The sequence below is a fragment of the Leptodactylus fuscus genome, chromosome 3 (assembly GCF_031893055.1).
Source record: "Leptodactylus fuscus isolate aLepFus1 chromosome 3, aLepFus1.hap2, whole genome shotgun sequence".
Classification (NCBI taxonomy): domain Eukaryota; kingdom Metazoa; phylum Chordata; class Amphibia; order Anura; family Leptodactylidae; genus Leptodactylus; species Leptodactylus fuscus.
The window spans coordinates 174856650-174870752 of record NC_134267.1 but is presented as its reverse complement, the minus strand read 5'-3'; the positions used below and the strand labels follow the sequence as shown (position 1 = coordinate 174870752).

General features: G+C 42.7%; 1 protein-coding gene across 1 annotated transcript in view; it reads left to right on the top strand.

Moving 5' to 3' along the window:
- MED12L (mediator complex subunit 12L) overlaps positions 1 to 14103 on the top strand; it is a 300557-nt gene that overhangs the window by 216251 nt on the left and 70203 nt on the right. Inside the window, exons 19-20 of the mRNA XM_075268816.1 lie at positions 4972 to 5135; positions 10982 to 11113. Coding sequence (XP_075124917.1) covers positions 4972 to 5135; positions 10982 to 11113 — 296 coding nt within the window. The remainder of the gene's footprint in view (positions 1 to 4971; positions 5136 to 10981; positions 11114 to 14103) is intronic.

Below are 14103 nucleotides of genomic sequence, written 5' to 3'. Positions count from 1 at the left end.
ACCCCCAGGGATATTATATTAGCTGACATGTAAACCATCATGTCCATTTACAACATTATATAAATGTGTGATGTTGTAAATATAAAATGTTGTCAAAGTGAGTGTAATCGGAGGCAGAGGGGAAAGAAGGAGAAATTTGTCATGGGGTATGTCTTGAACACTAGCAGGGTCCATTCACATGGAGGAAAATCATGTGGAATTTCAGTGCTGAAAAAAAGCCTCCCATTGACTTCAATGGATTCCTTTTTCTGCTAACAGAAATGACCCTTAGGTCATGTGAATGGACTCTTAGGGTACGTTCACACTGAATTATTTTGCAATTTTTGCCAGCAAAGCAAAAAATGTCTCCCATTCATTTCAATGGGAGTGAGCAGAATCAGCTAGAGGGAAAAAAGTGACATGACCTATTTTCAGGCGGATTCTGCCATGCTGAACATAAACAAAAACCACGATGTGAACATAGTAAAGTGCATGTAGTAAATCCTAATGAATATTTAATACCAAATATCATTAGCAATGTGTGAAGTGTATTATGTAACATGCTTATAATTTTTTCATGAATAGATGTTGTTACTTATTCCTTCTAATATGGTAAAGACCTTCTATAGATATTAGGGCAGGTTCACATCTACGTCCCGTCTCCGCTTTCAGTTTCCGTCTTCTGCCGGAGAAACTGGCCAGGAAATGGAAAATCGGCAGTCACTTTTCAAACCCATTTGATTTTGCAAAGTGTCTGCCCGTGAGCGTCTTCTGGTCTCCGCAGCGAAACTGTTTTTTTTTCAACTGGTCACAAAATTGGATATGCAGGACTTTGTTTCCGGTTAAAAAAAAACACAACAATTTAGCTGTGAAGACCACAAAATGCTCACGGACGCTCAAAGGTAGACACTGACTGCCGGGTTTCCGTCTCCTGTCGGCAGAAAATGCAAACCGGAAAGCGGACACCAGGACGCATATGTGAACCTGTCCTTAGTCATCAATGAACCAGTCTTTGCAGTAGTGAATGAAGCCATCTATTGCATACAACTGTGCATCATGCCTTGTATACGGTTGTAGTATGTTAGATTTGTTGCCAAAATATATTCTCAGCCTAAGGTCCCATGTACACGACCGTGTGCTAGTTCAGTGAGCTATCCAGGTTTTTCCCAGATTGCATACTGACCCAATCCTTTCTATTGGCCCGTGCACACAATTGTGTATTCTACGGATCTGTGTGCAGGCCGATAGCCCAGGCTGCAAAACTCAGGACAGGTCCTATTCCTGTTGGACATGCTTCCACGACCTAACTGAATGAATGGGGCCACGCAAGTACAGCCAGTGTATGGGCAGCACATTGATGACATTGCACAGGGTCTATGGCTATATACTTGGGGTGGCTGTAGTCTGGACCAATAATTGGTCAATATTTATTGTTCTTGATTCCCCATAAACATGCTGCATTTCAGTGACGTGGGGTCTCGGTCTAAGGGTGGATTTAGTGTTTTTTGAGAAAAAAAAAGGCTGCAGTTTTACTAGAAATTTTTCATAGATTTCTTGGCACAAAGCCAGATGTGAATTAAAAAAGAATAGAAAATACAAGGAACGGACTTCCTTCTGGATATTCTTCTGACCCGGACCATGTAAAAGTACACCAAAACTGCAGTAATTTTTCCAAAATCTCTATACCCGTACAGCAGTCGAGATAACAAATCTCGTCCATATACTGGAATAAAAGCCGCCTACAGCACAAATGGAGCTACTCTGCAGGTTATTATACTATGCTTCAGGTTTTCCGTGCAGGTTTCAACCTTTGCAAGGGATATTACTACAGATTCCCTTCATTGCAATACAAATTCACAGTGTAATCTATATGCAAATCCAGTTACTATTTTAGAGCATGGATACAGGTGTAAACTTGTGATGTAATAGTCTTCTTTTATCTAGCGTAAAGCAGACTACACAGCCCTAGCACTCTGTGGACACATACACAAATTATGTTATACCTACTATTAATCCCAGTAGATCGTTAACCTGGCAACACATGGATTATAGAAGAGTGAATAATTAGTATCTCGATGTAAACTAAAAATAGTTGAAACAGAAGTAAGGCTAGGCTCACACCGGCGCCTGATCTACATTTGGGGATTCCGTCCCCAAATCCACTTAAAAAATGCAGAGAGAAAAGTCCTGCAAGCATATTTCGTGCGGCAACCCAACAGACCCTATTTCAGTCTATGGAGTCCGCAGGTTTCCACAGGTAACTGCTTTTTAAGCGGAGTGGGTCTCTGTTCTTTGGGTCCCCAAGTGGACACACAGAATGGAAATCCGAATGCAGGTGTGAATCTAGCATTAGTTGAATGGGTTCTAAATTGTATTAGATAAAACAATTTTCCAGAGAACACACAAGCTTTTATCCCTACTCTTAGATCTTCAATGGTGAAGTTTTGTCTTGGACATATTATCTTATACATTAGTTTATCTGGGGTTTATAGGGGTTATTCTTATGTATAATATAGTGGCAGACAATTTGGCTACTCCTGAAATACTGTGGATGTGTGTGTCATCCTGTATTCTAGGTCTATCGCCATCTTGCAGGTAAAGGCCCCGCATTTTCACAGATCCCTCATACATTTATCAAAATAACAGTTATGTGAATAGCCCCCATTTGCAGACATTGAATTTAATGCTGTTCTGTAACAACCATTCAGGATGTTGCACTTTTGATCCATGTTCTTAATCTTTTTTTAATCTTGACGCCCTTAAATTTCTTTTTATTTGGTTATATTCTGCCAAAGCTGGAAAGTTGAAAAATTGCGTCATACAGAAGATCATTATTGGATAGCACAAAAAAAGTTTGTGTATGAAATTAAAAATATAAGGTGTGTAGTATGATACAAAAAAATTGCAATCCATAAACATTGTGTTCGGTTTGTACAGAATATACATTTTTATCGCAACATAGTTAATACTGTGTGGCTAACTAGTTACTTTATGCCAAACTTATGTGTCCTAGTACAGTCCTATGAAAAAGTTTGGGCACCCCTATTAATCTTAATCATTTTTAGTTCTAAATATTTTGGTGTTTGCAACAGCCATTTCAGTTTGATATATCTAATAACTGATGTACACAGTAATATTTCAGGATTGAAATGAGGTTTATTGTACTAACAGAAAATGTGCAATATGCATTAAACCAAAATTTGACCGGTGCAAAAGTATGGGCACCTCAACAGAAAAGTGACATTAATATTTAATATACCCTCCTTTTGCAAAGATAACAGCCTCTAGTCGCTTCCTGTAGCTTTTAATCAGTTCCTGGATCCTGGATGAAGGTATTTTGGACCATTCCTCTTTACAAAACAATTCAAGTTTAGTTCAGTTTGATGGTCGCCGAGCATGGACAGCCCGCTTCAAATCATCCCACAGATGTTCAATGATATTCAGGTCTGGGGACTGGGATGGCCCTTCCAGAACATTGTAATTGTTCCTCTGTATGAATGCCTGAGTCGATTTGGAGCGGTTTTTTGGATCATTGTCTTGCTGAAATATCCATCCCCGGCGTAACTTCAACTTCGTCACTGATTCTTGAACATTATTCTCAAGAATCTGCTGATACTGAGTGGAATCCATGCGACCCTCAACTTTAATAAGATTCCCGGTGCCGGCATTGGCTACACAGCCCCAAAGCATGATGGAACCTCCACCAAATTTTACAGTGGGTAGCAAGTGTTTTTCTTGGAATGATGGTTTTTTTGGATGCCATGCATAACGCCTTTTTGTATGACCAAACAACTCAATCTTTGATTCATCAGTCCACAGGACCTTCTTCCAAAATGAAGCTGGCTTGTCCAAATGTGCTTTTGCACACCTCAGGCGACTCTGTTTGTGGCGTGCTTGCAGAAACGGCTTCTTTCTCATCACTCTCCCATACAGCTTCTCCTTGTGCAAAGTGCGCTGTATTGTTCACTGATGCACAGTGACACCATCTGCAGCAAGATGATGCTGCAGCTCTTTGGAGGTGGTCTGTGGATTCTCCTTGACTGTTCTCATTATTCTTCTTCTCTGCTTTTCTGATATTTTTCTTGGCCTGCCACTTCTGGGCTTAACAAGAACTGTCCCTGTGGTCTTCCATTTCCTTACTATGCTCCTCACAGTGGAAACTGACAGGTTAAATCTCTGAGACAACTTTTTGTATCCTTCCCCTGAACAACTATATTGAACAATCTTTGTTTTCAGATCGTTTGAGAGCGGGCTGTCCATGCTCGGCGACCATCAAACTGAACTGAACTTGAACTGTTTTGTAAAGAGGAATGGTCCAAAATACCTTCATCCAGGATCCAGGAACTGATTAAAAGCAGGACTAGGAAGCGACTAGAGGCAAAAGGAGGATCTACTAAATATTAATGTCACTTTTCTGTTGAGGTGCCCATACTTTTGCACCGGTCAAATTTTGGTTTAATGCATATTGCACATTTTCTGTTAGTACAATAAACCTCATTTCAATCCTGAAATATTACTGTGTCCATCAGTTATTAGATATATCAAACTGAAATGGCTGCTGCAAACACCAAAATATTTAGAACTATAAATGATTAAGATTAATAGGGGTGCCCAAACTTTTTCATAGGACTGTATATACTTATACAAAAGATATTTAGCAGTTAGGGCCATTGCTATTACTACAGGAGTGTGGTATACACAACAGGACATGACCTCCGCTCTTTGTCACTGTGGTTCGGTCACAGTGCTACTGTCAGGCATTTGTGAAATCGCTTAGGTGGACTTTCATTCATTCATTCATTCACTTGAAGTATGTTTCTGGTTTGGGGAAGCAGATCCTTGGTTCAAACATTGTTTGTTTTTGAGGAAGTGCAAGCTGGCAACTGTACCCAAAAAGTTAGGAACTGATGAGCTCAGAGAAGTAAGAATAAAGTTGAACATCTGGCTGTTTGCTGTCCTATGCATTTAATCCGATCATCTCATGTTTTTCAGCTCCTAAATGAACTGAGTGTGGTGGAAGCGGAATTACTGTTGAAATCGTCCAGTCTTGCAGGAAGTTACACAACTCGTCTCTGTCTGTACATTGTGGCAGTGCTCAGGCGGTACCACGCATGTCTTATTTTAAGCACCGAGCAAACAGCACAAGTATTTGAAGGGTTTGTAATTTGCTTATGAAAACTACTTTAAAAGCAATGCACCCTGTAGGCCTCTGTGTGCTACCATACAGCTTCCAAGGCATTTAATACAATATGTATGGAGATATCCTCCAAGGGACAGTGTCCAATGCAGCATGCCACAATTTTTCCCTGGATTTAGTTTTAGCCGCATGCAACTCTATATCACTCTTGAAGACAAATAATGGCCATGTACTTTAAAGGGGTTGTCCAGGCAAAACTGGATATTAAATGTCATCTTTAAATAGGTCAGGGGCAGTGAGGAAAAAATAAATAAAATTATACTCTGCTTTTTTTATGCTGCGATGCCTCCCAGTACGATCCAGTCTTCTCGGTCCACTGTTGATGTGTGGAGGATGTCCCAGCCACATGAGACTGCTGAGGCCACTGATTGGCTTGAGGACACGAGATGTCACTACCTGTAATATCACGCGTGTCTTCCTGAGGCTTCCGATTGGACTCAGAGGTCACGTGGCCCCTGAGGCCAATCAGGAGCTGCAGTGGAAAGAATCTGTGACATCATGGGCAGCGAGCAGTTTCACTTTAACAAAATGCTAGGTCAGCAGTACCAGACTGAACTCAGAGGATACCGGAGCATCGGGGCCAGGTGAGTGTCATTTAAAAAAAAAAAAAAAAAAAGTTTTCACCTCTCCTCGGCCTCTATAAAAATTATCAATTTGTCTAGACAACATCTTTAAGACCATCACGGTTTTGTAACTTGCAATATGCCAATTATAACCACGGTAATGTTGGCTGTTTCTTTGTAAGTATAATGGAAGCAGAAAGTCCACAAAGTAAAATTCTGTGGACATTCTGTGAAAAGCGCTACAGGAAAAAACTAAATGCCTAAATCTAAGGCCTCGTTCACATCTGCGTCAGTATTCTGTACGGGGAGTCTGCATGGGGACCCCCCGAACGGACTACCAAATGCATTTGCAAGTGGTGTGCAGTGAAAGCACACGGACCCCATAGACTATAATGGGGTCCATGTGCTTGCCGCGAGATCTCAGCAAGGAACATGCGGACAGAAAAGTGCTTGACAATCTACTTTCCTGTCCGCATGACTTGTGCGGACATCTCGTGGCAGTGACACGGACACCATAATAGTCTATGGGGTCCCTGTGCTTTAAAGGGGTATTCCCATGTACATAATCATATCTATATTTGTAGATAATTAAAAGTTAAACATTTTTGCAAATATAAGTAATTAAAAATTCTGCAGAGTTTTAAAGGTTTTCTCTAACGTTCTTAGTAGTGACAGTCTTCTTGTCTTGATCAGTTGCCAATGGATACGACCACTAATGCAGAAACTTTCTATTGTCTGGGACTTGTCAGGAACCCAGCTATGATTATCTTATTGTAGCTGGTTTATCAGGCAGGGACACTACATGTATCAGAAGATATCCCGGCCCCAATAAAGAAATCATGGCTGATTTTCTGACCTTAGAAAGTTTCTGCATTGGTGGTCGTATCCATGGCAACCGATCAAGATAACAGACTGTCACCACTAAGAAAGTTAGAGAAAATCTTTTAAACCCTGCAGAATTTTTAATTACTTACATTTGCAAAAATGTTTAACTTTTAATTATCTACAAATTTTAAAATAATTATATAGATGGGAATACCCCTTTAACTGCACACCACTTGCAAATGCGTTCGGTAATCTGTTCGGAGGGTCCCCATGCGGACACTCCGAACGGATTACCAAATGCAGAAGTGAACCAAGGGTAAGGCAGAAAGTAGAAACAGTGGCGTAACTAGGAATGGCGGGGCCCCGTGGCGAACTTTTGACATGGGGCCCCCCCCATCCCAACTGACACTGAAGACCTCGACCGACCCCCTCCTCCGCACTCTATTATGTCCCTTAGTAAGCCCTGCACACAGTATTATCCCCCATAGTGGCCCCTGCACACAGTATTATGTCCCTTACTGGCCCCTGCACACAGTATTATCCCCCATAGTGGCCCTTGCAAACAATATTATCCACAATAGTGTCCCCTGCACACAGTATTATCCCCCATAGTGGTCCCTGCACACAGTATTATCCCCAATAGTGTCCCCTGCACACAGTATTATCCCCAATAGTGTCCCCTGCACACAGTATTATCCCCAATAGTGGCCCCTGCACACAGTATTATGTCCCTAACTGGCTCCTGCACACAGTATTAACCCCAATAGTGTCCCCTGCACACAGTATTAACCCAAATAGTGTCCCCTGCACACAGTATTATGTCCCATAGTGGCCCCTGCACACACTATTATATCCCACTGTGGACACCCATAAACAATTATTATACTCTGGGGTCTTTTCAGACCCCAGAGTATAATAATTGGAGACCCGGGGAATAAAAACATTTAAAAAAAAAAAAAACACTGTTGCTTACCTGTACCCGGCTCCTATGCTGTCGACCGCTGCTCACGTCCTTCTTTAATGACGTCAGATGTCACATGACCCGGGAAGCATGCCGAGTTCATGCGACGTCAGAGACGTCAGACAAAGTAGGACGGAGGCCTGGCCGGATCATGGAGAGGTAAGTAACAGTTTTTTATGTTTCTTACCTCTCCGGTCCACCAATCATTATACTCGAGGGTCTGTAAAGACCCCCGAGTATAATGATAGTCTTTGTGGGGCCCGCGGTGTCACTTGCCGATCCTGGCATACATATCCTCCCCTGTGACTCTAGTGTTTGCAAGTTCCACTGTATTTAGCCTCTTAATACCATTATGTGTGTGGATTTGGCTTTTCACTGAATTTCTGCACATATATTGTCAGGGTCTAGGTGGGGTGGCATAGACAAAAAAGTCCAGTTTCTTTAGTCCAAAACAATAGTAGAGTTTATTTTCACTCAAAAAGGTAGTGCAGCAACAAAAGGAAACAATACAAAAATAAATACCTGCCCGGCTAGGCTCTAACTAAACATAGAATAGGTTACCTCACCTAGAAGAACAGAAATCAAAAGCCAGTAGAATCATTCAGGACACAGCTCCAAAAATATGACCTCTCTGTTGGCTCTCCAGCCAAACTCTGCCCAAGGTCTGCTGCTGGAGTTGACTTCTTAAGCCTCCTTGATGAGCAGACTCTCTGTAGCTGAGTCGCTGCCGGAACATCTCCAAAGTGTGGACTGGAGGGGGGGTGGAATGACATGCCCCACTACCAAACCTACCTGCCATTCCTAAAACTCCAGCCCAGTAACCGGAACTTTGAAATAACCCTCAGCAGACAAAATTATCTGCTGAAAAATGTTCTTTCTGGAGTTTTCTCATCTCACCCACCTTAGTAGTCTGGGTGAGATGTACACCCCCTCCATTACCTGACCAGCCATCGGCTTACAATATATCCTACTATTATAAATGTGAAGGTTTGTGTCTTTGGATGTTTGAATGTTTGTTAGTTTGGATGTTTGTTCCGCAATCACGCCGCAACGGGCGCATGGATTTCCCTGAAATTTTGAACATACCTAGAGTGGCACCAGGAATAGTACATAGGTGCCTCACCATCCATGTGAAGTCCCCGGTTGGGCCACCCCGACCACAGAATTCCCGGTCGGTGTTGGCTGAAGGACCTGCGCTGACATCATGTCAGGCGCGGCGCTCCTATTGGACCAGGCAACAGAGGGGGCGGAGCTACACACCCACAAGCTGGCCGCACAGCTCCAGGGAAAAAATGGCATTGTGTGTGTCGGCAGCTGAGAGCTGGCCGCGGCGCACGAACCTCCGGAGCATCCCGACAGAGTCGCCATGGTGTTGAGCTGCGAGGAGTTCATCGGCTGTCAGCGGTGTGCGCACGCTGGGACACTGAACGCTAACACTCAACCATGTCCACAGGTTTGGTGACTACGCCGGCCGCAGGAGGGAGGTGGGGGTGGCGCGGGTTTGCGGAAGCGAACGCTAGGAGACTTAGTGGAGGAGAGGCGGGAGTGCCAGACAGGGTGGATGGGACGGGGGCCCCGGGGGGAAGAGGGTCTGGTAGGTGCCTTGAGAAAGAGGGGGGGGGGGGGGCCGGGAAGGGAGGGCCAGGGCCCCGCGGGAGGGGAGGCGGTGACAGGGGGGAAGGCAGGAGCAGGCGGTAGGTAGAATAGAAGCGGCTCAGCGCCAACGCCAACCCGCAGATGGAGTCGCAGGCAGATGCTAGTGTATATATATATATATATATATATATACTAGCTGACTATATATATCTTTATAAGGGGCTGTTCTCTGTGGAATAATTTGTTCTGAATACGGAACCACAAAGACTCAAAATATCACATCCTCTTCAGTTTTACCCGGTTATGACACACATTCTTTTAAATATTTCCTAATAAAGGTTATGTTCTGCTTATTTTTTTTTCTAGTTATTTTGAGACCCATCAATTAATTATTTTTGCACAAGTTAAGATAGGGCCTTATATAGAGAGATCCCCTTCTCTATGTAAATAATTGGGGTTCACATGGGGTTAACTATTAGCCTTAGATTAACACCCCCCATGTAGTGGGTTGCAGCAAAAAAGCACTGTGGAAAAAACCCCTGCAAATCACATCCACTTTAGCAAATCCCATCCACTTTGCAAGGAACGCAAAACACCAAGTTTTTTGCCACAGTATATCTGCTGCAGCCAAACCGCTGTATTTATACCATGGCCTAACGCAACGGCCCAACGTGAGCTGCCTATCTACAATAGGGATAGGCAGCCAGGAGGCCGTTGCTCAGCCTACTGGCGGTCATTGCCCCTAAGACACCCAGATGCTTTGATCACTATTGATCACAGCATCTGACAGATTAACCCCAAGAGTCGCTAATGTGGCTATTTACGTTGCTTTATCTGGTGCCCGTTGCTGTAGTTGCATTAAAGCCAAACACCTGTGATTTGAAGCTGCTTCTGTAGAAGAGATAAGCATCCCCAAGCTGAAGTTATTGTCCGGGAGTTCTAATTCGCTCCGTCGTTCCTGAGAAATATCATCTTTCTTTCTTATGTAAATGAATTTTCAGACAGCACTAGGGGTGTTCCCCTGCGCTCAAACAGCACTGGGGGAGTCCCCTGTGCTGTCTGAAAACTCTCCAGCGACACCTCCATCTTCTTCTCTGGACCGCCTCTTCTCCTGCATCACCGTCGCATCTTCTCCCAAAAACGCTGACTGCTCGTGTCCATCGGCCATTTTCCTGTGGCCTCTCCCTTTCAGAAAAATGGCCGATAAACATGCGTAGTCGGCAGCTTTGGATGAAAATGCAACGGTGACGCAGGAGAAGAGGTGCTCCGGAGAAGAAGATGGAGGTGTCGCTGAAGAGATTTCGGACAGCACAGGGGACGCTCCCAGTGCTGTCTGAAAACTCATTTACCTATGGAAGAAAGGAGAAGTTTCTCAGGAATGGAGGTGCGGATCAGAATAATAAAGGAAAGAGAACAATAGCCTTTCTTAAGGCTATTCCTATGTGTACTTAGTTGAAAAGGGAATTCTAATGATAGTCCCTTTAGCTTTGAGCTAAGGGTGATGTAATATTACAACGCAGGAAGGGGTTAAATTGGACACTCAATCAGTATTACGTATAAACGTATTCAGAAGCTTTAGCCTTTCTCTAAGCCTGGAGGCCAACAAGTAAGAGATATTTGTGGTTCAGAAGACGCCACCAATTGGCCATTTTTTACCATCAGTTATTCAGCAGGTTTTAAAGATGAGTAATTTGTTTTATGGAGATGCCACAGACACAGAGGCTTTACTTGTATTCTGGTAAGGTAACTGAAGAAGTTACAGTATTTGTTAATTATTAATTATTGCATTGTGCGTTTTATGTAGAAGTGGACAATACAGTGTTTACTGGAAACTACAACTGTCATCTGTTCTGTTTGCAGGTTGTGTGGTGTGGTCAAGCATGTGGTCAATCCATCAGAGTGCTCCTCTCCAGAACGCTGTATATTGGCCTATTTGTATGACCTCTATGTGTCATGCAGCCACTTAAGGAGTAAATTTGGAGATCTATTCAGGTAAATGTACATTATAATATTTCTAATACAATATATTTATGTACACCACAGTGAGTAGATTAAAAAATACACTTAAAAAAATGACTAGCAACATCTGTCAATTATAAGGCAGAGAATAGAGCGCAAAATGGGATGAAACATTACCTTCAGTCGCCTTGGTGTAGCCTTTGTAGATCTATGTTGTGCATCTGGTGAGGAATCTGCATTTCATTCTGACTATTTCACATGTCCCTTCCGCTTGGCAGACCATAGTCTAATCTATAGCCAATAACCACCATGATGGGGCCCCCACCCTCCTTTGAAGTGTTGTGCATTTTGTTGGGATGGTTTTGCTTGGATACAGTGTTACTGAAAACTATGTTCAATGAAGTGTTTACACAAGAAAATAGATATTTAGAATTGTTTAGTGCGATGTGTAATCATTAGTAAATCCCAACTAAAAGTAATGGATAAACGCCAGGAAACCTGGAAACGCGTGGACGGTTTGTCAAATAAACAGGTTAGGATACAGTAGCAAGCTGTCCTATGAGCTGTATAAATCCAGTTTATTGATCATTAAAGAGGACATGTCACCAAGTAGAAAATGCTAAATGTCATACATCATTTTATTCTTGCCGTTTCCCTGATCAATTTGGTGTTTTAATCTGTCTACTCATTTTCCCTTCGAAAACATAAGGTTCCCGCCCACTTGGAAAATCAGAGCAAGTTTAAATATCACCTTCCAGGAGTCGTATCTTTTGAATGGGTGGATGGATTTTAAAAATAAAAACACCAAATTAATCAGGGGGATGGCAAGAGTAAAATTATATGTTTTAGACTGGGGCCCTACATGGTGTAAACACCGCATCAAAAACGCATTGTTGTAAAATCACACATTTCAGAAAAATACGCACAACGGAAATGCTCCAATTTCTAAAACTGTTGAATGTCAATTGTACCTACCACAAACACTTGTCATTTCCCTATAGATATAATGGCAGCAGAAAGTCAATTTCTGTGAATAGTGCTGTGGGGAAAACTGCGATGCGTTGCCACGGTTTTTACCGCAATGCTTTTTTGTTGCGGCCCACTTTGTGGAGCCTCAGCCATATTTTGCATTTTCTACTTGGTGACAGATCTTCTTTAACTACATAACAGAGCACATTAGAAAGACATGCCATATTACCATACCCCCAATTTTTAAAGGACAGAAAGAGGGACAAAATGTGCCGTAACAAATTTAGCTCCAGCCACTTCTAAATTGATTCCGCACATACCCATCCATTTCTCGTTGGGTACACCCTGCACTCCACATCTCTCCCCTCACAGTACACCCAAGCACCGCACCACTCTCCCCCCAAATTACACCCATGCACCCCACATTTCATCCCCCCACAGTACACCCATGCACCCAACACCTCTCCCCCCACAGTATATCCATGCACCCCACATCTCTGTCACCACCGACAGTCAATCTTGACGATTTGTTTGACACTTAATATAGTAAGTACATGACAGGCATTTACACTGAATAAGACAAAATAAAACTGCAAAAAAAAAAGCAAAAAAGTGATTCAGGAAAAAAACACAGTGGCAGTGCATCACAGTTTTTCCTACAGTGCTTTTCACACAAAGTCACTTTCAGCTTCCATTATACCTATAGGGTAACTGCCGGCATTTCCTTAGGTACAATTTACATGCTCTGTGTCCATGACAGCTAGAATCCCATTCACATGCAATGACTGTAAAAAACAGCGTTTTTATCTGTGTTTTACCTGGTAAAAGAAAAGCATATTGTCATATATTACACCAGCAATGGCAGATTCACCTTCATCATGACCTTCAATTTAGATTCCAGACCAGATTTCAAAAATGTATACAGATTCCAGATCAGATTCCCAAATTAATACAACCCTAAATAATAAGGGTAAGTTCACACGGGTTTTTTTGGACCGGATTTTGAGGTGGAGGCCACCTCAGAATCCGGTCCAAAAAACAGCTAGCCGCGACTTGATGCCGGTACAGTGCATACAGTGCACCAGCATCCAGTCGCTGCATTCCTCTCCAGATTAGGCCCAAATGAATGGGCCTAGTCAGAATCCACGGCAAGAAATGGCAGGTCGCTTCTTTTTTCCTCAAGTGGCACAAAACTGCTAGTGGAAAAAGGAAGTAAACGGCTCCCATTGAAGTCAAAGGGAGACTTTTTTGAAGCGGGATTCTGATGCGGATTCCACGTCAAAATCCGGCCCAAAAAACCCTGTGTGAACTTACCCTAAGAAGACCTTATGTTTACTGCCTCTCAACCACCCCTGCATTAGGTGATGTTGGGACATTTTGAGACACGGCAGATTCTCTCACTCATTGACGTCAGGATCCAATATAGTGAAGCCCTGAGGACAAAGAACTGCAGATTGAAGAGCCATTAGGATGTCTGCATTATCTTTCCAAGACAATCAAATCAATGTTTAGTTATCTAGTTGTTTGGGAAGAGGCTAGTGCAGACAATGTATAAGAGTGTTTAAATATGATCTGTATCGGTGGCCATACACTCTAGATCCCTGTCCTCCAGATGACAGATATTTGACCCAACCCTATGGAACACCTGCACCATGAGAGGGGAATAAGTCAGTGCTAGACACCTCTGCTGGTGGCTTATCTCCTTTGAAAACAAAGAATTGAGTATTTGTAGAAAATCAACAAGTTTAATCTTTCTGCCTTCTTTACATCAATATCTGCCATTGAGGGACTCCCAAAAGATGGTTGTCCAGCCTCACTACGGTTATCAGCTTTGACCAATGTTCACCTAGTTAGTATAGCCACCCTTATCATTAACCTAAATCAATAACTTAATGAGATTTTACCCAACCATTATCTTCACTACATATTTGTCTTTCCACTGCGCTGTCTATAATGGTTGCTGCTGCATGCCAGGTTCACCGATCACCTTGACATAGTGTTATTGGTTATGTAAACAGCGCAGGTTCCTCTCTGTAACTAGACTAATGAATGCT